The following is a 24,830-nucleotide window of genomic DNA, read 5'->3' on the forward strand; positions in this document are numbered from 1 at the left end:
TGAGTACAAATACTTGCCAACTGTCGGTTGCTAAATTGATAAACACGTTGTGGTCATGTGCTAGAATCCTTGCTTGCTCCAAAGTACACGTACTGGCGATTCGAGCAGCACCCTCCTGACCCTAGCTGATAAGCAATACTACATCGATACGCTGCCCACCCAAAGTGACCCATTTGGCTAGAAGTACACAAAAACTGTTCGATATCATCATTAAAGAACATTCAGTGATAGGATACGAGGACACGTGATCTGCGTATGACAAACACCGTTGAGAGAATTTTCGGCCACGCCGATCACATACTTCTTTATCTTGGAACTGTCTCCACCTCCTAGAATCATGGGTATAAAGGCAGTCTCCATGACCATCTCCTCCTGAGATCAAACCATCAGGACCATCTTATCTGTCTAAACAACCCATCCTCATTCTTGCTGCTTCCGTTCACATTTTTCTTCTGATTATCTCGTCCAAAACTAGTCCCTACCCTATCTTTTCATGCATTTCAGGTTCATTTGTATATACCAATCAACTTTGCTCGACAACAATGGTTATTCTGACCAAGGAACAACAGAAAGAAGCTGCGAACACGGGACTCTGGCTCCCACAACTCGAACGTGATGCTTGCGGAGTTGGATTCGTTTGCTCCATCAAGGGAACGACATCGTCGAAGATCATGTCCGACGCACGCACTATGCTTGAACGTATGGCTCATCGTGGAGCGTGTGGATGTGACAACGACTCGGGTGATGGTGCTGGAGTGCTCACGGCGATTCCGGACGATTTGTACAGGAAATCTGTCAAGGAGTGAGTTTGAAAGCATTGGAAAATGGGATGGCTAGACTAGAAAAATTGAAAAAAAGCAGAGTTTGACAAATTTGACTTTGGAGCTCTTGTGCGACCGCTCTTTTACAATTTTTTCAGCTTACGACAGTCGCTAACTTAATTTTAATAGCTAGCTTCAGAAAATAGAACCTATGTAATTTCAAATTGCCAGTGATGACCTAATTGAAAAAAAGCAAAGTTTGACAAATTTGACTTTGGAGCTCTTGTGCGACCGCTCTTTTACAATTTTTTCAGCTTACGACAGTCGCTAACTTAATTTTAATAGCTAGCTTCAGAAAATAGAACCTATGTAATTTCAAATTGCCAGTGATGACCTAATTGAAAAAAAGCAAAGTTTGACAAATTTGACTTTGGAGCTCTTGTGCGACCGCTCTTTTACAATTTTTTCAGCTTACGACAGTCGCTAACTTAATTTTAATAGCTAGCTTCAGAAAATAGAACCTATGTAATTTCAAATTGCCAGTGATGACCTAATTGAAAAAAAGCAAAGTTTGACAAATTTGACTTTGGAGCTCTTGTGCGACCGCTCTTTTACAATTTTTTTTCAGCTTACCACAGTCGCTTACTTGTTTTTGATAGCTAGCTTCAGAAAATAGAACCTATGTAATTTCAAATTGCCAGTGATGACCTAATTGAAAAAAAGCAGAGTTTGACAAATTTGACTTTGGAGCTCTTGTGCGACAGCTCTTTTACAATTTTTTTCAGCTTACGACAGTCGCTAACTTAATTTTAATAGCTAGCTTCAGAAAATAGAACCTATGTAATTTCAAATTGCCAGTGATGACCTAATTGAAAAAAAGCAAAGTTTGACAAATTTGACTTTGGAGCTCTTGTGCGACCGCTCTTTTACAATTTTTTTTCAGCTTACCACAGTCGCTTACTTGATTTTGATAGCTAGCTTCAGAAAATAGAACCTATGTAATTTCAAATTGCCAGTGATGACCTAATTGAAAAAAAGCAAAGTTTGACAAATTTGACTTTGGAGCTCTTGTGCGACCGCTCTTTTACAATTTTTTCAGCTTACGACAGTCGCTAACTTAATTTTAATAGCTAGCTTCAGAAAATAGAACCTATGTAATTTCAAATTGCCAGTGATGACCTAATTGAAAAAAAGCAAAGTTTGACAAATTTGACTTTGGAGCTCTTGTGCGACCGCTCTTTTACAATTTTTTCAGCTTACGACAGTCGCTAACTTAATTTTAATAGCTAGCTTCAGAAAATAGAACCTATGTAATTTCAAATTGCCAGTGATGACCTAATTGAAAAAAAGCAAAGTTTGACAAATTTGACTTTGGAGCTCTTGTGCGACCGCTCTTTTACAATTTTTTCAGCTTACGACAGTCGCTAACTTAATTTTAATAGCTAGCTTCAGAAAATAGAACCTATGTAATTTCAAATTGCCAGTGATGACCTAATTGAAAAAAAGCAGAGTTTGACAAATTTGACTTTGGAGCTCTTGTGCGACCGCTCTTTTACAATTTTTTCAGCTTACGACAGTCGCTAACTTAATTTTAATAGCTAGCTTCAGAAAATAGAACCTATGTAATTTCAAATTGCCAGTGATGACCTAATTGAAAAAAAGCAAAGTTTGACAAATTTGACTTTGGAGCTCTTGTGCGACCGCTCTTTTACAATTTTTTCAGCTTACGACAGTCGCTAACTTAATTTTAATAGCTAGCTTCAGAAAATAGAACCTATGTAATTTCAAATTGCCAGTGATGACCTAATTGAAAAAAAGCAAAGTTTGACAAATTTGACTTTGGAGCTCTTGTGCGACCGCTCTTTTACAATTTTTTTTCAGCTTACCACAGTCGCTTACTTGATTTTGATAGCTAGCTTCAGAAAATAGAACCTATGTAATTTCAAATTGCCAGTGATGACCTAATTGAAAAAAAGCAGAGTTTGACAAATTTGACTTTGGAGCTCTTGTGCGACAGCTCTTTTAAAATTTTTTTCAGCTTACGACAGTCGCTAACTTGATTTTAATAGCTAGCTTCAGAAAATAGAACCTATGTAATTTCAAATTGCCAGTGATGACCTAATTGAAAAAAAGCAAAGTTTGACAAATTTGACTTTGGAGCTCTTGTGCGACCGCTCTTTTACAATTTTTTCAGCTTACGACATTCTCTAACTTGATTTTGATAGCTAGCTTCAGAAAATAGAACCTATGTAATTTCAAATTGCCAGTGATGACCTAATTGAAAAAAAGCAAAGTTTGACAAATTTGACTTTGGAGCTCTTGTGCGACCGCTCTTTTACAATTTTTTTTCAGCTTACCACAGTCGCTTACTTGATTTTGATAGCTAGCTTCAGAAAATAGAACCTATGTAAATTCAAATTGCCAGTGATGACCTAATTGAAAAAAAGCAGAGTTTGACAAATTTGACTTTGGAGCTCTTGTGCGACAGCTCTTTTACAATTTTTTTCAGCTTACGACAGTCGCTAACTTAATTTTAATAGCTAGCTTCAGAAAATAGAACCTATGTAATTTCAAATTGCCAGTGATGACCTAAACGGTGGCCAGCAGTGCTGTGTAGCGCATCAAAAATTTTTCCAATGTTTTTCTGCTCAAAACTGACAAAACTAAAAATTTTCTATTCAAAACATTTGCTCTACGCCGTTTTTTTTTAAATTTTTGCCGGTTAAAGCAGATCCCGAGATAGTTAGCTCTAGGAAAATTAAAGTTTCTAATTTTAAATTGCCGTGTGATGACCTGGAAGCCTTAAAACCATCGTTCAGTGCGTTGGTATTTTGCAAGATTCACTTCAAAATATAGTCATTTACAAAAATGTCAGTGCTCTTTTCTTTTCGAAGCTTGTGTGCTACCCCAATCTTTCTCTATTCCTCCAAATTAACGATTAGCTTCAGAAAAATAAGGATTTCTGATTTCAAATTGGCGGCAGTGACCTAGAAAGTGTGCAGCCGCCGTACAGTGCGGTAGAGCGCACCAATAAATGTTTCGAAATGTGTGAAGAACGATGTTCTTGTCAACTCAAAACTGCTTCTCTCACCTTCAACCAACTAATTCTTTTCTATTTTTCAGACAAGATGGATCGGATCTCCCACCGCTTGGTCAATACGCTACGGGTATTCTCTTCCTTGAAGAGGAATCGTACAAGCAAGCCAAGGAGGCATTCCAAGATCTGGCAAGAGCTTGTGGTCTTCGTGTGATCGCTTGGCGCAAGCTTGGCACTAACAGGGAGTGCATCGGAGAAGAGGCAAAGAAGACCGAGCCGCTGATCCGTCAAGTTTTCGTCAGTGCGGACTACGCCGAGTCGGATCCAGCCAAATTCGAGAGACACGTCTATTTGCTCCGTAAGCAAGCGGTCAACAGTATGACTAAACAGGAAGTCGAGTGTTACGTCTGCTCCCTTTCAACATCTACTATTGTCTACAAGGGACAGTTCAACACTCATCAACTGTTCAAGTACTACGACGACTTGACGAATCCAGAGTATCAGACACATTTGGCTCTGGTTCACTCCCGTTTCTCTACTAACACCTTCCCAAGTTGGAATCGCGCCCAACCCAACCGTATCCTGGCTCACAACGGAGAGATCAACACACTTCGTGGAAATATCAACTTGATGCGTGCTCGTGAGGGAGTCATGAAAAGCAAGCACTACCGGGATGATCTTCAGAAATTGTTCCCGATTGTTGAAGAGGTGAGCTTCTTACCGTGAGCACTTACAGTATCGGTCAATAAGATCAGTATGGAAAAAAACGTATTTTTTCAGTGGATTTTTGTCCGTTTGACATTTTTAAGCTCTGTTCTCAAGTAACCGATCATTTTGAAAGCTTTAGAGTAGGTATAACAGACCCAGGTTAAAAAATTTGCATTTAAAGAATTTTTTGAAAATTCTTAGTTTTTCAGCTATTTGTCGATTAACAAAAAAAAGCTGGTGTCCCTCTGTACATGGCAAATAGCAAAAAGTTAAGAATTTTTAATAAATTCTACAAATGCAAAGATTTTGAATTAAGTCTGTTTTACACCCTCCAAAATGTTTAAAGTCATTGGAAAGTTGATAGCCGAGCTCTAGAATCCTGAAAGTGGTCATAATCAACTTAAAAACACGTTGTTGAATATCTCATTGACTGGGTTATTCGTCATTTTTTATTTTCCCTACTTCCCGATTTAATTGCCCAACCCACAACCCACTCTCATCTCAAATCCTGGTCTCGTGTGTCAGATTGGTGGTGAAGCCTAATTAGAGCCCTACTAGAAAAACAAACAACCTCGTAAAACGTTAGACTAATGATGTTCTAGTATTTCAAATGAGGAAGCGACGATTCGGATTGTAGAATTTAGAGTAGAGACAGAATCTCGAATTGCAAATTCCAAATTACATGACCTTTAGTCCACCCCCCCCCCCTTCCATCAGACTGAAAATCATGTTTCAAATCGCTTGCAATTTTTTCGTTTCAGGGTCTAACGGATTCCGGATGTCTCGACAACGTCATGGAGTTCCTGGTTCGTGCCGGCGGAAGATCGCTGCCCGAAGCGGCGATGACCATGGTACCGGAGGCGTGGGAGAAGGACGATGATATGTCTACGGAGAAGAAGCACTTCTATCGCTGGGCTGCAATGAGCATGGAGCCGTGGGATGGACCAGGTGAATAATTGATCTATTTTAGTGCGAAGAATTTGCTGCGTAGAGTACAAATCAGAAAGAAAAATTAAATAAGATCCGATTCAAAATAGTGCATGTGAAAGAAGCCTTATTACAACAGAGACCACACTTTTCGAATTTGAACACGATTCTTTACGTATGATCACAGAATTTCACAAAAGTGATCTCATTGATCAGAGATACAAAGTGACAGACAGTGTAATTTTTTTTTCAATTTGGTCAGAGATCACTAGATAGCGATGTCTGAGAACAAAGTTGAGGGGATACCCGTGTATTTTTCTCAAAGGTGCAAGAGCAAATTACGGTATCTTTTGGGCCTTTTTTGAGGCTAATGATTCGAAAGTTAAAAAGCAATTTAGGGGTACAAAATCGTCAATGTGGGTGTACAAAATACCCGAAACATTCAAGTTTTGTACTCCTAAATCACGTTGTATCTACCGTATTTTTAAAATCTATTTTGAATATTATTCCATATTTTTTCAAATTTCCAACGATTTATCAATAATTTGCATTATTTCAATTGATTATTACCCGATTTACAGGATAAGGATGAAAATCCTCGAAAAAACTTAAAAAATGCTAGTATTCTTTGAATAGGCTCAAAAGATACGGTAGTTTGCTACAACCTTATTTTCTCTCTAACTGCGAAACTAGTGATGTCTGATTAGAGTTTTTTCGCACTTTTTGAACCCATGGAATATTCGATTTCACTCTTCAAAAAATTAAAAAAAAATGATGTAACGGACTTTTGATGAATGTGTGAAATGGAATCTCATATTTTACACAAAACGCGCGCCACTATTTTTCATAGCTCCCGACCTTTGAAACATGACCCGCTTTACTAATACTCGCTTTCTCTTTCAGCTCTTCTCGCGTTCTCGGATGGAAGATATATCGGTGCGATTTTGGACAGAAACGGACTTCGCCCAGCTCGCTACTACCTGACCGACGATGATCATTTGTACTTGAGTTCGGAGGTTGGAGTCAACGACATTCCAATTGAGTCGGTTGTAAAGAAGGTAATTTTTTGAACGTGCAAAATCCGGGGTTTCTATTTCTCGAAAGATGAAATATAGATGATGCCCGTTTTTTTTGTGGCGATCGCTCATGCGAATGGTACTAAAGGGGAAAATTGAATTATTCTCGCATTCTGATGTTTAGTTTTTTAGATTTTCCTGTTGTGGAGTTTGTTCGCAACAAAAAATTTTTATCCAGCACAACTTTGGGGGAAGAGAAGAGAAAGGGGGCAAAATGGTTTACAGTCTCATATAGGAAAAATTAGAATAAAAATAATTGGTTTGTGGTGAGAGAAGGGAACGGGGCGATTGACAAAAAAAAAGAGAGAGAGAAGGCGACTGATGAGATGGAATACGGATAAATACGAAAAAGTGTTGTCTCTGATTTGGTGTTTTTTGATGGTGGGGGAAAATGGAGAAGTTTAGTTTCGACGTCTACATTGAAAGATGTTCATAATGGTGTTGATGTTGTTGGTGTTGTGTTGTTGTCGTTGTTGCTGGATTTTTAGAAACGGTCTTGACCACCGAGGACACTGAAATTAAGCACTCACTTGGTTACTGTTGCAATCCCTAGCTCAAAACTCACTCGTCAACATCGATGTACTCAGCGATGGCTGGTGCGGCGGCTGGGACGTAACGGTAACCCAAGTTGCCCTCGCTGTTACCTCCGCGCTTTCCGAAGCTGAAAAATGGAAAAATTGACAAACAGATTCCCTATAATTTCAACTTACCGCATGAGGACGCGGTTTGGTGCCGCGTTGACGGCAGAGAAGGCCAAGATAAGGACGCAGAAGAGAGCGACGAAGCTACGAACGGAGAACATACCTAGAAAAAATGGCTCCGTATAGTTGTATAGTTCAAGAAGATACATTATTAAGTAGGTCAGAAAACTAGAAAACGTGAAAGATTTGAAAAAAGAGCCCAGTGAGAAGGCTCACCATCCTCTAGACTACCCCACGACGCTAGAATGAAAGGTGAGCAGCTCCGATTGTCTTCTTCTCCTCCTCCTTTTTTTAAGAGCGATGTTCCTCAAAATGGGCGGAGCTTCGAGAGTGCTCCAAAATGGGCGGGATTTTAGGCGAGAGATTGGAGAGAGCGAGTGAGATGAAGAGAGCCCTAGAGACGGAAAAATAGAAATTAGAAATTTTTGGCTTAAAGGGAGGGGGGTGGTGGTGACACCCACCACTTACAGTATTCCCATCAAAGCTGGAAATGAGATTTTTTTTTGTTGGGGGAATGTATGCAATTCAAGGTTGTTTGCAAAGCGTTTTAGGGAATTTGAGATTGGAAGAGCAGGGCAAGAGTGGGCGAGAAACGAAAATCTGAAAAGCTATTTGAGTGGACAAAGGATTGGAAAATGAATATGGGTGGTGCTGATACATTTTTGCATATTTTTCTCAAATTTCGAAATGATTTTAGCAAAGGACGAGCACAAGATTAAAAAGGCTTCCTAAGTGTTTTGGCTGGGTGGGCGTAGGACAAAGACAATAACCGCCTTTCTAGGAAAATTTTGTTCTTTGATGAATCCTAAACAATATTTGTTCCTAAATTTCGTACCAACAACCTAGAACACTAAAAATTCTGAACAACAACCAAAAAAGGCTCTTTGTTCGGTACCTATAACCTAGTTGAAAGATTCACTAGCTGTCTATTTTGGATCCTTCTCTTTCTTTGAAATTATTACGATGACATCAGAATCTTCTTTCTTCTTCTTCTGATTTTAGTTTCTAGACACACTCCGGAAGCTCAAAAATTCAGAAATAGAATTGAGGGACTTTTTGAATTTTGTTCTTTTTTATCGAATAGAATAGAGTGCATTCTCCATCAAAAATGCGTTCATCATTTCCGGTGCGTCGGCGCAGAATTCGGGAAATTGTTGCAAGTTGGATTGCGAGATGTCATAATTGAAAGAAGGGATTATTGAGTTCTACTAGAAAAATGAGAACAAGACTTCCCAAAAAAAAACTGTGACCACCACACCGGACCAGCCGAATAAGAGGGAAATGACGATTCGGTGGGGCTCGTCGTTTTGTGAATACTAAGTTATTCGGAATTCAAATGAGCTCTTGTTTTTGATCAATTTTGCTCCTAACCGACGGCCTCTTTTTTTTCAAATTCGTGTTTTTTTTGGAATTAAAACACATCCTGCAAATTGAAATCCTAGTTACCTTACAAGGGATTTCCTAGAAAGAAAAGTTAGTTTTTATGGCTGTTTTAAGTTGCTTAGTTGTAGTATTTGTTTACACTATTTGAAAAAAAACCAACGCGATCCAATTTTAATTTTACATCTGGTCTCCATACTAATTGTTGTTCAAATTGGTTCGGGTGTTCCTTGCCTGAAAGTTGGCCCGAATTTTTTAATGGTTTTCCCGAGAAATGGATCTATCTCCAGTTTCAAAACACGTGCCCCCCCCCCGTTAATCATACACACTGATATTTACCCATATGGTATCTGGCAGACTCGTGTAGATTGTGTTTTTTTTTCTGATTTTCCGAATAGATACCCCTAGACTTCTGAAAAACGCCGAATTGGTAATTTGTCTATTTTTCCTTTTTTCGAGATTTTCTGTAAATTCGCGATTCTTTCTCAGGGGGTGACGTTTAAAAAACAAAAAAAAAACGTCAAAAGAAAGGAGTAAAGTAATAAAACGGAAAACCAAAAAATAAATAAAACTACCGTAGTCCAAGGTAATCGGAGTCACCAGAGTTTTATGGGGGTTTCCAATCGAGCAATTAAGTTTGGGGTACTGTAGTCTGTTTTAAAGCTTTTTCTTAGTTTTATGGGGTTTCGTATAGAATAATTATACTTTTGAAAATAAAGGATTGACAAGATTCAGAAATGTGGGAATTTTGAAGGAATGCCTTTCCAGGCTTTTCGGTTCCGTTATATTATCATTATCAGATTATCAGCTGCTGGGAAAAAGCGAGTGAGATCTAATTTTACAATTATCCATGCACACTAGCAAACCAAACACGGTGAATGTGATCACCTAGGAAAATCCAAAATAAATTATATATGGCATAGAAAATGAGTCACCGAACAATTCTTGGTTGGTGCGGTAAAGAATAGCCTCCAATCTTTCCTCTTTGGTAATTAGTGAAACGGAAATGTCTTCATTTTTCTTCCATTTTCTGTGTTAGCCTGCTTCCTTGTGCTTCCCTGTCCTTAGTTTTCACAGAAAAATTTACCCCAGATTTTTTCTAAAACCATATTCTTCCAAGCTACGTTTGTTGAACTGTAGTATTTGAGCACCCCTCCTCATGCTTCCCGTTTGTACGTGCACCTCATTTAGTGTCGTGCGCCTTCAACACACCATTCCAAAAAGAGATTTATTATGCATCACAACCGGATTGCTAAATTGAAGATGTTTTGTATCCATCCACCCATCCACCACCTCCAAACAGCGTCACTCGATGGAGCCCAGATTTTTACTAGTCATCAATTTAAGGATACGAATCGTTTTGTGCCTGGGGTGTGTGTGCGCGTTGGTTGTACTAGTACTAGTAGTCATCAGATTCTCACATAATTTTTCAAAAAAAAAAGAGGGGAAGCGATTTTTCATCTTGTTAGTAAATTTGGTATTTTTCAAATAGGCTTAGTCCGATTGGTATTTCCGAAAAATTGAAAACAAGATTTTGAAAGACAGGGGAGGAAGATTAGGCGATGCATAATTTATGGTTGTGTGTTCTGAAAGGAAAATGATATGGAATTTTCGTGTCGGTTTGTTCTTTTTGCTTGAGAGGAGAAAACGGATTTTGGGATGCAAGAAAGGAAGAGAGAAACAGGATCTTGGGACACAGGGATATTTGAAAACTTTGCAGAAGACGGGAAATGAAAGGATTACTGTAGACAAAAGTTGTGAAACTTTCCAATACATATTAGGACACATGTAAATTTTATCAAAAAAGGGACATTTGGCTAGGTTACTGTAGACAAGGGCTTTGAGAATTTCTTAAAACTGATCTCCTGTCTGAGCCGTTTTTCCGCTTTTTCAAGATCCCCAAACGTTTATGGACCCCCAACAAAAAACCATGACTACCATAAGTCGTAAACTGGCTTTCCTGTTTTTTACTCCGATTTCAACTGTTCACAAATGTGAATTCCGGCATGCAAGATTTGGAAACAGGTTTCAAAGACGTGTAGTGTGTAGGAGTACACAATTTTTATAAAAATAGAGATGTATGAGAAGTTTACATAGGGAGAACTAAACGGATTACTGTAGACAGGTCCAATTAAGTTGTCAACTTTGAGCTTAAATATCTCAATCTCTGTGAAAGGTATCAAAATTTTGTAAACTAATAAATTATTTATCTTATTATTCTCAATATTTTATTAGTTGCTAAAATTTTGATATCATTCACAGGAATCGAGATAATGGACCTTAAAGTTGACGGTTTTGATGAAATTCTGTTATTCCAAATCATCAAATATAAGCTAAATTATCTTGATCACTATGAAAGACAAGAGAAATTTGTCAACTGCAATATTTTCTCAGTTGGCAAGTTGTTGCTATCTTTTATAAGAATCGAGATAATTGAGCTCAAATTGGTCGCGCATTCTATTAAAGGAATACGGTATCTTCCACTATCTCTTCTGTGTGTTTTTCTCCAATTCCAACATTCCACATTCTTGCTTTGTTATTGTAGTCGTTGTAGTAATCCTAGTAGTAGCAGTAGTAGTCATTCTTAGATTCTCTCTTTAGAGTGTGTTTGCACACTTGAGCGGCGCGTCCTTTGGATTTCAATTTCAACGTCATTTTGGCACATTTCGACATTGCTTCTTGCCATATAAGAGGTCATCTAGTGGGAAAGATGAGTGCTTGAGAATCGTTTCGATATTCTATATACAGCTATGATGTCAAGAATTTTTCTGAATGGAATCAAAAAGACAAGAATCTGGATCTTGGGGGATTCAGTGGACCGCGCGTTGATCGGTCTGAGCTTCTTGGACGATCAGTGAATTTTGTTTTCCCATGACGTTTCCGGTTGGCGTAGAAATCTGAACTCTCTTAGTTGTGTCCTGAAGTCTGAATACATTCGCAGTCTGCATATCATATTTTTTCTACGGATACAAAACAAAAAAATTGAATGAGCAGCACAGAAAAAAATGAGTAACTAGAAACAGAAGAAGCAAAAAAACAAAACGAAACCACTTCTTCGTGCTACTGCTTCATTTTTAATTTTCTCCATGCAGTTCATCTATAATACATTCTTCCTGCTTATCGTCTCCCTTCTTGATTGTTCCTCCTGTCATGATACCCCAACAAGGCTGACTCAACCTGAAAGGGATCGGAGGGGACGGAAAATCTTGAAAACCTGAAATTCTTTTTCTCCCTTTTTTTTCGAAAAATCCAAAACACCGGAAGTTTTGAATGAATGAAAGGCTAGCGACGACGGGCGGTGAACACACCGAACCATGAAATTTGAAATTTTTCTAGAAAGAGAAGGCGAAGAAGAAAAAGTTGTTCACTTTTTTCTGTGATCTTTCATTTCAGAAGCCGTCGACATGTTCAGAATGTCGCTGAAAGATAGAATAATAACAAATAAATTTATTCTCCAATCTATGCAAACCACTTTTTGATGGGAAGAAGAAGAAATGTAGAGAGAGGGGAATAGAAGGGGAATTCCGAAGAGAGAGAGAGAGAGAGTCGAGTTTTTGGTCGTTTTTTTTTCGATTTTGGGAGAGAAAGAGTGAGAGAGCCCAATTTTGATGGTTATGGTGATAATTTTCGAAGACAGGAAAAAAAAGAAAGTACAGAAGAGCCACAGCCGCAATTAAAAAGTTCGAAGGAGAGAGAGAGAGACAGAGAGACAGAGAGAAAGAGAGAAGATTTATTTTCCAAAGCGCATGGTTCCAAGTGTGTTCCTCTTTCCGAAGCGCATGGTTCCGAATGGAGCACCAGTATCATCGGCAGATCGTTTTCCAAAACGCATTGTTCCAAGGGGCTCATCTGAAAATATTAGAGGTACTGTAGCTGCCAAACTACTAAACCAACCTGAACGCTTTCCAAATCTCATTGTTCCGAATGGTTCGCTGGATCGCTTGCCGAATCGCATGGTTCCGAATGGCTCTAAAATTTCCTAATAAGATTCTAAGCACCGTCCTCTGTGTCTTACCTGGATCTCTCTTCCCGAATCTCATAGTTCCGAACGGAGCATCCTCAGCAGCTCGCTTACCGAATCTCATAGTTCCGAACGGAGCATCTACAGTCTCACGCTTTCCGAATCTCATTGTTCCAAAGGGAGCGTCAATCTCGGAGTCACGTTTGCCGAATCGCATTGTGCCGAATGGTTCTGTAATTTTTTAATTTTCACTGGGTTACTGTAGTTGGGTCCTACCAGCACTCCGCTTCCCGAAACGCATGGTTCCCAGCGGGGTTCGTTGATCACGGATCACGGGTTCCGAGTCAACCGTGGATCGTTTCCACAGGACACCTGGATATTCTTCCTCGAACGCCAACACGTCGTCCAGGCTGGCTCGCTTACCGAAACGCATTGTTCCCAATGGAGAACGTTTTGGTGAGGCTTCTAAAAATAATATTTATCTAGCTAATAAGTTAGCTAACTAGCTAACTAGTTAGATAGTAATAGCTAGGATAGCTAGTAAGCTAACTAAGGATAGCTAGGATATCGAGAAAGCTAGCTAAAAATTTTCAACTTACCGGACGCCGCCGAAACCGCACAACCGATCAAGAAGAAGAGGATGAGGCGGTTGGGCGAAATCATTTAGTGACGGTGTCGCTTAAGCAAACACACACGGGGTTACCTAGAAGAAATTCAACAATTTTGAGTTTTGGTGAAGAAGGAAAAGTGAATATGAGCTTGTGAGTCAAGATGTGCATGTTTTTATACTACCCGAAAACCCTCCAAATCAGAATTTCGATTGCTTGACTGCGTTTGGGGCCGGTGAAGGTGTGGGAGAGTTCAGGAATGCGTGTAAAATATCCGCCCAGTGAGGTAAATATTTTATTCTAGCATCGCTGGGTTTCTAGAGTCTAGAAGAATGACTGAAAAGACGACTTGTGCCTTTTTTGAAGCTCAAAAATTAGAAGTGTCGAGTTGGTTTTCGCGAAAATCGGTTTAATAAGTACTGGGTACTTTCTATTGTTGGTTTTTGCCAAGTTTCAAGGAGGCGGGGAAAAGAAATCTAAGTGGTCCCCCCAACCAGTTGTCTGCAATTCACAGGTCAAACGATTAGTTGTATTGTGTGGAGAAGTCCAGAAGAGAATTCCTTTGACGTATCCCACACGTCTACAACTGTCTTCGAAAATTCTCAACACAATGGTTCCCACTCGTGTTTCTATAAAAGGTGTGCTTGGTCCCTCCCCAACTCTCTCAAATTATTGCGCGACCCTTCGTCATCTGACATTTTTGGCATGTTTCGAGAAAGAAATTGGGATAATTGAGCGCAGCGCAGCGCTAAAAATGTTTCAAGTTGCTCTAGGCGCGCGTAGGTGGTTTTTCAAAAAAATTATTAGTAACTCGAAATACTAACTAAAAAAGAAGGTAGGCCCAAAACCGGAAGAGGTGGGATCTCGAAAAAAAACCTATAAATCTTCGTACATGCTATAATTCATGCCTGCATGGCTGACGAGGAGTTGACGACGTTCGAAAGAGGGTTACGGTAGTTTTTGTGACTTATAGGAACCCTAAAATTACAAATTGGTACATCCGTTTGGATAATTGTGAGATACGAAATCTGGTTTAAAAATTGGGAAAGATAGAAAGAGGGAGAGAGAGAAGAGGGAGCTCGCAATTTGTACCATTTTTGGTAAGAAGAAGAGGTCAAAGTTGATTGATGGAGCTCTTCCAATTCTCCAATTTTCAAAATGAGGCTCACAATATGTGCGAAAAACGTCATTTAAGAAGGTGTCTATGAGAAATGAGTAAATGATCAATCAGTTTGAAGCGTGTCGACTATAGTCGGAGGAGGAAGATGGAAAAGTTGGGAAATCAGAATTTTAAAAAATCTGACGTTGTCCTTCTCCATGCCTTGCTTAATTATGCTCTGGAAAGAAGGGGGATCGAAAAAATGGTGGTGGCATTTTCGAAAACAATACAAAGTCATTCTATGCACTTTGAAGCTTTTCTTGTTTCCAAGAACTTCTCTGCAATTCTGAGCAATCTATATCTCGACAAGAAATGTTTTCTTTTGTTCTCGGTATTTTTTTTCCAGACACACCGGGTTAACAGATGGGCTATTATTCCTTGCGGAACCCAACCACTTTATTCGAAGAGAGCAAAAAAATAGGGTCGTTGTGTGTAAGGTGAAAATGGAACATGAAAAAAATAGTTGAAGAATCTAAGACGGTGAAGAAAAATGAGAGAAAATGGGTTTGTCCGAAAAGAAGTGGTATTTGCCGTTCATTTAGAATGGTGTCGTTGCCATTTACTGGAAGTCGTAGTCCGGCAATGGGTTGAATCGTTTTCCAAAGCTAGAAATTGAATTATTGCTATATTGACAAGTCTACTCACAATTTATCTCTTTTGGAAAACTAATAACTCACCGAATGGGCTCGCGTGGGGACCGTTTGCCAAAACGGATTGGCTCACCGCGCAAACGTTTTGCCATCATTGACGCCTCGAACACGCCGAGTTGGTTGTCGTTAGACTGGGCGACAGTAGTACCCTTTAAATAAGCTAGTTGGCCGCGTAATAGTTGTTCGCGACTAGTGGGAATAGGCAGTATTCGTTTGGGCTGCACAAATTGGAATGAACTTACAATGACGGCGAGTAGGACGAGGAAAAGAGCAGAAAGGATTGCGGAGGCTTGCATGGTTAACAGGGGATGGGACAAAGAAGTGTTTTGGCAACAACAGACCGACTGACAGTGAGTCAGATCGACGAGCAGGCGCTCAGTGTGCGGGTGTGTACCTGAAAATGGAGAGCTTTTTAGATGATCGTCATTTGAAAGCGAAAATGCGAGAGAGAGATGAATAGGAAGGAGAGAAAAAGAGAGATAGTGCTCATTAGCGGGGTTTGTACAGATCGTATTTCAATTTTTAACTATCATGCATGATGAGGGAGCTTGTTAAGAGAGAAAGAGCTCGAAAAACATGTACATCATGTGTAAGGAAGCCCCCAAGAGAAACAAGTATACAAGAATAGAAAATAAAATAATATTGCAATCAAAAGTCTCAATGACCGATTTCTGATCATATATAGTGCCAACCATGTTGATTTTGACCATATTCAGGAATCTAGAGCTCGGCTTTCAAGTGTCCAATCATTTTGAAAACATTTGTAAATGCAGTTTTTAATAGAGGTCTGTTTTAGACACTCCAAAGTCTTTAAAGTAATCGGGCATTTAAGAGCCGAGCTCTAGACTTCTGAAAATTGTCAAAATCAACTGAAATGGGTTATATAGTTATGGCCGACATTGTATAACAATTACTGAATAACAACACAAACTTTTCTAAACAAAATATTTTCAGGACCGTCTTCGCCCTGGCCGTATGCTTCTTGTGGACACTCATCTCAAGAAGATCGAGCTCGACGAGGACCTCAAAACCCGCATTGCCAACTCTCGCCCTCACAAACAACTCTCTTCGTCTCGAATCTACTTGGATTTGATTCGAAAGGATGATGTGCTATCCCACGGAGCTGTCACCAATGAATTTCTCAACAGGTTGCACTTGGAGCAAGTCAATCCGGGACTCATCAAGAAGAAGGATGTTCACTTGGACTCGGATCGTCGCCTGGCCCTCTACGCCTACACTCACGACACCTTCAGTCTTCTCCTTGTTCCTATGATCAAGGAAAAGAAGGAGGCGTTGGGATCGATGGGAAATGATGCGGCGTTGGCGTGTCTTTCGGATTATAGTCCACTTTTGTTCAGCTACTTCCAACAACTGTTTGCTCAGGTAAGCTATGGAAGACCCTTCTAAAGAGGGACGAATAAGTAAGAGTTGGGAATCACAACTGTGAAAGGGACGTCAGGAGACTTTAGGAAAACCCAAATGAAGTTCAAGAATCCCACCACAGTGGTCGTTAAATTGTTTTTGAGAATCGCCGAACGAATTCGTTCCACTAAAAACTCCACCCCTTTCGTAGTTGATTAGGAAAACAAACTAGTCAAGTTAAATCGTAAAATTAAAGCTAGTAGTCTTCCCGGAAGACGTATAAACTGAATGTTTTCAAAGAACGTTGGTTGACCATGACAAACCAATTTGAAAATAGGGAATAGTAGTGGGCGTTGTATAGAAAGCACGATTAGTAGAACTGAATGAAACTTTGATTACAGGTTACCAACCCGCCAATTGACCCGTTCCGCGAGCAGATTGTGATGTCTCTTCGATGCCCAATCGGACCCGAGTCGAACATGCTTGAGCCAGATACGGAGCTGGCAAGCAGACTGATTCTAGAGCAGCCAGTGCTCTCAATGGTGGACATGGAGGTATATAAATGGGACAAGAAATGTATTCTTCTTAAGAAAGGTTGCAATTAACTTGGAGGGTACAAAGATTCTGGGGTCATTGGGATACAGAGCAGTTTAAGGGTACAAAATCCTTAATTCTGGGATACAAAATACATATGAAAAATTCAAACGTTGTACCACGAATTGTGTATTATGTACCCCTAAATCACTTTGTAACTTTTTGTATCATTGCATCGTTATACCCTCCAAATTATGTCCCGAAAAATTCTAAAAAAGTAAGGAATCTGAGAAAGAAGAATCTAGAAAAAATGGCAATTCAGTCAGATGGGCCGAGTGGATTTATAGTCTTAAAATTAGCCGCTTTCGGCTCCGCCTCCTTCGTTAGGATTCTTGTGGGAATTTTGTGGGAATGACGCATTGAATTCGTCTATACAAAACTTTTTGGAACAAAAAAGTCATCAAATCCGGTATTTCCAGGTCATCAAGCGCACCATGTACAAGGGATGGAAGTCCAAAGTGATTGATATCACGTATCCAGTCAAGTACGGAGTGAAAGGTAAGATATACAAGTGTGACGAATTTTGTGAGAAAAGGAAGTCCTGCAGAAGGAGACTGATGGGACTAATTTACTAAGAAAGTTGCAATATTTTTTGGCTATGGCTATAGGGTAATTAGTTTGGGAAGATGAGTTTTTCGAAGTGCTATATATGGAGGATAACGAGTTCCTGGCCATCTCGTCATTATATCGTAGGAGGAAGATGTGTTTTTCAAAATAAGGTAGATATTACGATTTTTCTTTGAAAATCAGTATCTTCAGTAAAAAGATGAAAAACAAACTTTGGCGTTTTTTGTGTGACAATCTACGAAAAAAAAATTTTCTCAAAAGAAAAGTTGGCCATGAAAAATGTATATATCAGAAGAAAATATAATATATGTGATGAATTCTAAAATGTTTCTATTTTCAGGACTGGTCCCTGGTCTTGACGCCATGTGCTGTGTTGCTTGCACTGCCGCTTTGGATGGATACCAACTCTTGGTGCTCTCGGACAGACTTGCCAGCTCTGAACGGGTTCCCATTCCTTCGCTTCTTGCTGTTGGAGCCATTCATCAATGCCTGATCCGCCATCGTCTTCGTATGAAAGTTGCCATCGTTGTGGAGACTGGCGAGGCTCGTGTTGTGCACGACTTCTGTGTTCTCCTTGGCTTTGGAGCTGATGCCATCTGCCCATATATGGTTTATGAGACAATGTACCGTCTTAGAAACCTTGGACTTTTGGACAAAGAGCTCAACGACGACCAAGTCTATCAAGGATACCGTCAAGGAGTGGAGAGGGGTATTTTCAAGGTGATGGCCAAGATGGGTATCTCGACGCTTCATTCGTACAAGGTAAGGAATTCAGGGAGAATGGAAAATGAATTTGAACAAGAAATGGGGGAATGAGGAAACGACAGGAAATGAATGGGACGTGCGAAATCCTAATAGGACTCATCCTTGTGTTTTTGCAGCACGCTCAAATCTTTGAAATCGTGGGACTCGCCAAGGATGTGGTGGAGATGTGCTTCAAAAACACCGTGTCACGACTCGGAGGAGCAACATTCGAAATTCTGGCGGCCGAAGCGTTGAAGCGCCACCGCTCGGCCTTCCCAACAACCAGCGATGCGTCATTTGGTAAGCCAATATTGCCTGGAGGGGCTAGATAGGGAGTGAGAAAGTTGTGGGTCAACTAGACCAGAAAAAAAAATACTTCTTGGGATAAGGAGTTTGGGAAAATGATGTTCACAATGTTGTAAACGAGGCAAACAGCCGCCTGATGAAGTGGCGGCAGCTTGAAGAAGAAGAAGGAAGAGAGCTAAATTGAGTCAGTCAAGTTCAGAATAGACTAATTTGAAGAAGGAGGAGGAAGGATGGCTGGCAGCATGTGGAAAAGAGCAACATTACATAGTTTGTCATCTAAATGTCATAAGGAAGAATAGAAGAAAAATGAGTAGTGGGAGGAGGAAGAAGAAGAAAAACTAGTTATACGCTGCTACACAACGTCATTTACAAAACTATCTACCTACTCTTGTGGAAAATTTGATTTTGAAACTTACTACATCATTCGAGGAGGGTGCAATTTTTAGTTTCTAATTTTTTGACTGACATTCCACATGTCTAATCAACAAAGACACAAGTACAGTACCGGCGTATTTTTCAGTTGATTTTTAGTAATTTCGACCATTTTTAAAGAGCCTGGAGCTCAACTGTCAAGTTTGCTATAACTTTGAAAACGTTGGAGGGTGTAGAACAGACCTAGATTGAAAATTTTGAATTCACAGAATGTTTTGAAATTTTCTAATTTTTCAGTTATTCGGCTATATCTAGAAGACACATTTTCTCACCTTTTCAGTACAAGAATAGTACAAAAAGCGGTGTACAAAAACAGCCCAAAAAATACAAAAACGGTACGAAAACGGCCGAAAAACGGTTATCTGTCAGAAATTGGTAAATAGCTTAAGAACTAGGAGTTTTCGAAAAAAAATTTGTAAATTCAAAGTTTTTTTTCCAAGCTGTGTTTCACGCTCTCCGAAATTTTTAAAGTGACAGCCAAGCTCAAGACCCCTGAAAATGGTCAGAATAGCCTGAAATAAACTGATTTTCACGCTCTTAATAGTACTGTAACCATCAACAAGATCTCTCTCTCTCCATTTTATAGACTCTACAAACGTGAAAGGAGTCGAATATGGTGAGAAACACAAACTGACACACTATCTTTGGTTGCTTTTTAATTTGCATGGCTTTATTTTGAGTTTGAACTAATTTTTTACATCGCTTGTTGTTTGAAAAAAAAAAGAAAAAAGACCCGTAAAATTGCAGTTTTCAGCATGATTTCAGCTTTTGTGATAAGGACCAGGATCCTAATTAGAATCTTTTTAACATTCGATTTCAAATTTTCAGGTGACTCCAAAACCCTGGTCGCTTCTGGAACGTTCCACTGGAGAGCTGGAGGAGAGAAGCACATCAATGAGCCACTCGCCGTCGCCAAGCTTCAAGCTGCCACCCGTCTCAACAACTCGAAGACATTCCAGGAGTACTCACAGGCTTCCAACATGGCTCAACGCTGGTGCACACTTCGTGGACAGCTGGAGATCAAGACTTCGAAGAAGATTCAAATCCCAATGTCGGATGTGGAGCCAGCTAGTGAGATTGTCAAGAGATTTGTCACTGGAGCCATGTCATTTGGATCCATCTCATGGGAAGCTCACACTGCTCTTGCAATTGCTATGAACCGAATCGGAGCTAAATCAAACACTGGAGAAGGTGGAGAGAAGCCAGAGCGCTATCGCAAGGATCAAGATCCGAATGAGAATCTTCGTTCTGCTATAAAGCAGGTTGCTTCTGCCAGATTCGGTGTCACCTCGTCTTACCTGGCCAACGCTGATGAGCTTCAAATTAAGATGGCACAGGGAGCCAAACCAGGAGAGGGAGGAGAACTGCCAGGACATAAGGTCACCAAGGATATTGCGGACACCAGAAAGTCTACGGCTGGAGTCGGATTGATCTCACCACCACCTCACCATGACATCTATAGTATTGAGGATCTGGCCCAGGTTAGTAAAGCAGAATGAAAAATGAGAAAAGTTAAAAATGGGGGCGCATTTCCTTTGTTTCAGGAAGGGTAGACTGAAAAAAACAAAGAGGAAGTGAGGTACATCAAAACATCGGCTGAGATTCCCTGAAAATATATACTCACACCCGTTTGTTTTTAACAATCCCTAATTTTTCACAATTCAAAGTCCCAGAATCAGTAACGAATCTCTATTTTCAGCTCATCTACGATCTCAAGTGTGCCAACCCGGTCGCTCGTGTTAGTGTGAAGCTTGTGTCCGAAGCAGGAGTCGGAATCGTTGCCGCTGGAGTTGCCAAGGGAAACGCAGACCATATCACTGTCTCTGGACACGATGGAGGTACCGGAGCTTCCAGTTGGACTGGAATCAAGCACGCCGGACTACCATGGGAGTTGGGAGTGGCCGAGACTCATCAAGTCTTGACTATGAACAACCTTCGCTCGAGAGTTGTCCTCCAAGCTGATGGTCAAATCCGTACTGGACGTGACGTGATGATTGCTGCTCTTCTCGGTGCCGACGAATTCGGAATGTCCACCGCCCCACTGATTGTTCTTGGATGCACCATGATGAGGAAGTGTCATCTTAACACTTGCCCAGTCGGAGTTGCTACTCAAGATCCAGTTCTCCGTGAAAAATTCGAAGGAAAGCCAGAACACGTTGTCAACTACATGTTCATGGTTGCCGAAGAGGTTCGCTACTTCCTCTCAAAACTCGGACTCCGCAAGTTGGAAGACGCTGTTGGTCGCACAGACCTTCTCTATGCTTCCTCGAATCCAGTCAACAAGAAGGCAACCATGCTGGAGTTTGGATCTATCCTCAAGAACGCTCAACAAATGTTCCCAAATGTCTCCATCCGTGGAGGAAGTGTTAAGCAGGTCATTGAGCTTGGACAACTTGAGACCAACCTTCTGACTCAACTCGAGGGAGTCTTCAGTGAGGCTGGAGAGCATAAGATCTTTGACGACAAATTCATTACTAACCTCGATCGTACCTTTGGAACCAGGATCTCATACGAGATTTCCAAACGGTATGGAGAGATCGGTTTGGAAGGATCTCGCTCGATCACGATCAATCTCAAGGGACATGCTGGACAATCATTCTGTGCTTTCCTAGCTAAAGGTGTCAGTGTGACTCTGGAAGGAGATGCTAATGACTACGTCGGAAAGTGTCTCTCCGGAGGAAGCATCGTTGTCTTCCCACCCAAGAACGCTACATACAAGTCTGAGGAGAACTCGGTGATTGGAAACGTTGCTCTCTATGGTGCCACATCAGGAAACTGCTGGTTCCGTGGAGTTGCTGGAGAACGATTCGCCGTCAGAAACTCTGGAGCAAATGTGATCGTTGAGGCTGTTGGAGATCACGGTTGCGAATACATGACCGGTGGAAGAGTCATCGTGTTGGGAACCATCGGAAGGAACTTTGCCGCAGCGATGAGTGGTGGAATTGCCTACTTGTTTGCCCAGTAAGTTAACTTTAAAATATCGAATTTTAATAATTCTTTGGAAATTCCAATTTCAATAATTCGAATAAAATATTTCTAAAAACATAAAAATCTTATTTTCCAGAGAGGACAACTTCTCCCGCTTGATCAATGCTGCAACAGTGGATCTCGATGATGCCACCACCGAAGACCTCCTCTTCGTCAAATCCAAGATCGAGGAGTTCGTCAAGCTCACTGGCTCAGAACTCGGACAACGAATCCTCACTAACTGGCAAAAGGTGCACCAGAAGATTATCAAAGTCTTCCCACGCGACTACAAGAGAGTCCTTGCCGAGCAGGAGGAGGAAAAGAAGAAGCAAGCCGAACTGGACAAGGCTAACCAGGATATGAGCTTGTTGTCCGTTGATGATTCCAAGCCACGTACCCGCACGCTTTCGATGGACATGCAAATCGCACCAACTATCCGTCAGCACAACAAGAAGAAGGAGGCGTCGAAAAAGAAGAGTCTGGTGAGTATCTTTAACAGTTACACTGTCTCAAAAAAACAAATTATAAGTTTTGGTTGAACCCTTTACAGGAAAAGAATACCCTGCAAGTCCCGAAGGTAGAGTTCGTGTAGCAAATTGTGATTGTAATAGTTGTCTAATCAAATTTTTGTAGAAAAAAAAAACAACCTCCCTCCGAGCATGTAGTATTAGAATTAAAAATTATTTGAATATTTCCTAATTTCTGGTTTTCAGCTCGGCGACAACCGAAAGCAGCGCCGTCTCTCTAAGAGCTTGAGACCTCAAGATCTTGCTGGATTTGAGAATGAGGAGGACCTCCAAGAAGCTGCCGATCAGGAAGAGGAGGAGGAATCCAAGTCTGATCTTGAAGACCACTCTGACGAAGAGGAGGTGAGTTTTGGGAAATTTGAGAATCTAATTTCGTAAAAGACTGAAAACAAGACAATGAAACTAAAGGAAGAGGGAAGATTTTGTTTGAGAATGAGAAATCCCCAGCAGACAGAACATGACGTGACACACTGTAATTAGCTTTATTGGCTCCGTCTTGCAGAAGCTGATTTCGTTGTGTTTTTCAGTTTTTTAAGAAGATTGACGTCAATTGTCTTCTCAAATCAAAATGTTTTCAGTTTGTCGAGAAGAAGCCAAGCGTCGACATTGAGAGTCTTGGTGTCCCAGCCCATCTTCGCAAGAAGGACGAACCATTGGACAAGCTCCGCGGATTCGTCAAGTACAACCGCCAGAAGAAGATCTACCGTGATCCAAAGGAGCGTCTCAACGATTGGGATGAGGTGTACGACTTTGAAGCCGTGCGCAGAAACATTCGTGAGCAAGCCGCTCGTTGCATGGATTGTGGAGTTCCATTCTGTCAAGGACACTCTGGATGCCCACTCGGAAACATCATTCCAAAGTGGAACGACTTTGTGTTCAAGAAGAACTGGCGTCAAGCCCTTGAGCAACTTCTCCAGACTAACAACTTCCCGGAGTTCACCGGACGTGTTTGCCCAGCACCATGTGAGGGAGCTTGCACTCTCGGAATCGGATCCCCGGCTGTCACTATCAAGTCTATTGAGTGCGCAATCATTGATTACGCTTTCATCCAAGGATGGATGAAACCATGCAAGCCGGCATTCAACACTGGCAAGCGTATTGCTATCATTGGTTCCGGACCATCTGGACTTGGTGCTGCCGCTCAGCTGATCAAGGTTGGACACACCGTTGTGGTGTACGAACGCAAGAACCGAGTTGGAGGACTTCTGAGGTAATTATCTATTTCCAAGTTAATAATCTAATGTCTCAAAAAAAACTGTCAACCTTACTAATAATAATTTTTCCAGATACGGAATTCCAACCATGAAGCTTGACAAATTTGTCGTCGACCGTCGTATCACGCTTCTGGAGCAAGAAGGAGTCCGATTCCTCACCAACACAGAGATCGGAAAGCATGTTCCAGCCGATTTCCTTCTCAAGGACAACGATGCCATCATCGTCTGCACAGGATCCACCACTGCACGTGACCTGACTGTCGAAGGACGTGACGCCAAGGGAATCTGCTTCGCTATGGAGTATCTCGAGAAGAGTCAGCGCCGCCGTGCTGGAGACGACGTCTCATGGGAGGGTCTTGACCCAGCTAACAAGAAGGTAATCATCCTTGGAGGAGGAGACACCGCCACTGATTGCATTGCCACTAGCAACCGTCTCGGATGCAAAACAGTCGGAGCCTTTGAGATTCTGCCACAACCAGGACCAGAGCGCAAGCCAGAGAATCCATGGCCAGAGTGGCCACTCATCTTCCGTGTGGACTACGGACACGAGGAGGCCAAGGAGAAGACTGGGTCCGATCCAAGAACCTACTCGGTGTCAACCAAGAGATTCCTGACGACCACCAACTCTGCTGGAGTCAAGGTGCTCACTGGCCTGGAAATTGTTGATGTCGAATGGGAGAAGGACGAGAAGGGAGCCTGGAAGTTGGTCGAGAAGACCGAGTCACTTAGAACCATCGAGTGCGATTTGTGCATCTTGGCCATGGGATTCGTTGGACCCGAGAAGAGTGTCATCGAGCAGCTCAACTTGAAGACTGACCCAAGATCCAACATTCTCACTCCAAAGGACAAGTATGACTCGGACGTCGCCAAGGTAACTCTTTATTCTTCTTAAAATTTTTTTCGAATTTCTTATTTTCCAGGTCTTCGCTGCCGGTGACTGCCGCCGTGGTCAATCCTTGGTCGTGTGGGCCATCCATGAAGGACGTCAAGCCGCTCGTCAAGTCGATGAGTACCTGATGGGAAAGACGACGCTCGCCGGACCGGGAGGAATCGTCACTGCGCCGATTCAACACAAAAATGCTATCTAAATAGCTTACCATTTTTTAAATTAACCTATTTTTTATTTTTCAAATCCAGTATTTTGTAGCT

The 24,830-nt window shown here is 41.1% G+C and overlaps 4 protein-coding genes across 4 annotated transcripts; 1 reads left to right on the forward strand and 3 right to left on the reverse strand.

The window, feature by feature from the left end:
- Positions 1–542: 542 nt before the first annotated feature.
- Positions 543–24,769, forward strand: CBG01975 (the record flags this gene model as incomplete). Its single annotated transcript, XM_002643727.1, has 16 exons — positions 543–802; positions 3,885–4,506; positions 5,268–5,454; positions 6,337–6,491; positions 15,923–16,351; positions 16,732–16,884; positions 17,344–17,422; positions 17,832–18,253; positions 18,373–18,535; positions 19,802–20,454; positions 20,673–21,934; positions 22,038–22,422; positions 22,654–22,809; positions 23,046–23,677; positions 23,754–24,552; positions 24,602–24,769. 16 exons carry the CDS (start codon positions 543–545, stop codon positions 24,767–24,769), a joined length of 6,525 nt encoding a protein of 2,174 aa, XP_002643773.1.
- Cbr-flp-28 lies at positions 6,994–7,311 on the reverse strand (the record flags this gene model as incomplete). The annotated part of the gene is made up of 3 exons (XM_002643728.1): positions 6,994–7,021; positions 7,075–7,170; positions 7,220–7,311. 3 exons carry the CDS (start codon positions 7,309–7,311, stop codon positions 6,994–6,996), a joined length of 216 nt encoding a protein of 71 aa, XP_002643774.1.
- Positions 12,321–13,214, reverse strand: Cbr-flp-3 (the record flags this gene model as incomplete). Its single annotated transcript, XM_002643729.1, has 4 exons — positions 12,321–12,439; positions 12,606–12,782; positions 12,828–13,016; positions 13,151–13,214. The coding sequence occupies 4 exons, from the start codon at positions 13,212–13,214 to the stop codon at positions 12,321–12,323; spliced, it is 549 nt and encodes a 182-aa protein (XP_002643775.1).
- On the reverse strand, positions 14,878–15,264 carry Cbr-flp-2 (the record flags this gene model as incomplete). Its single annotated transcript, XM_002643730.1, has 3 exons — positions 14,878–14,923; positions 14,996–15,117; positions 15,211–15,264. 3 exons carry the CDS (start codon positions 15,262–15,264, stop codon positions 14,878–14,880), a joined length of 222 nt encoding a protein of 73 aa, XP_002643776.1.
- Positions 24,770–24,830: the final 61 nt, after the last annotated feature.

Source organism: Caenorhabditis briggsae, assembly GCF_000004555.2.
Source record: "Caenorhabditis briggsae complete genome, chrX, whole genome shotgun sequence".
Lineage (NCBI taxonomy): Eukaryota > Metazoa > Nematoda > Chromadorea > Rhabditida > Rhabditidae > Caenorhabditis > Caenorhabditis briggsae.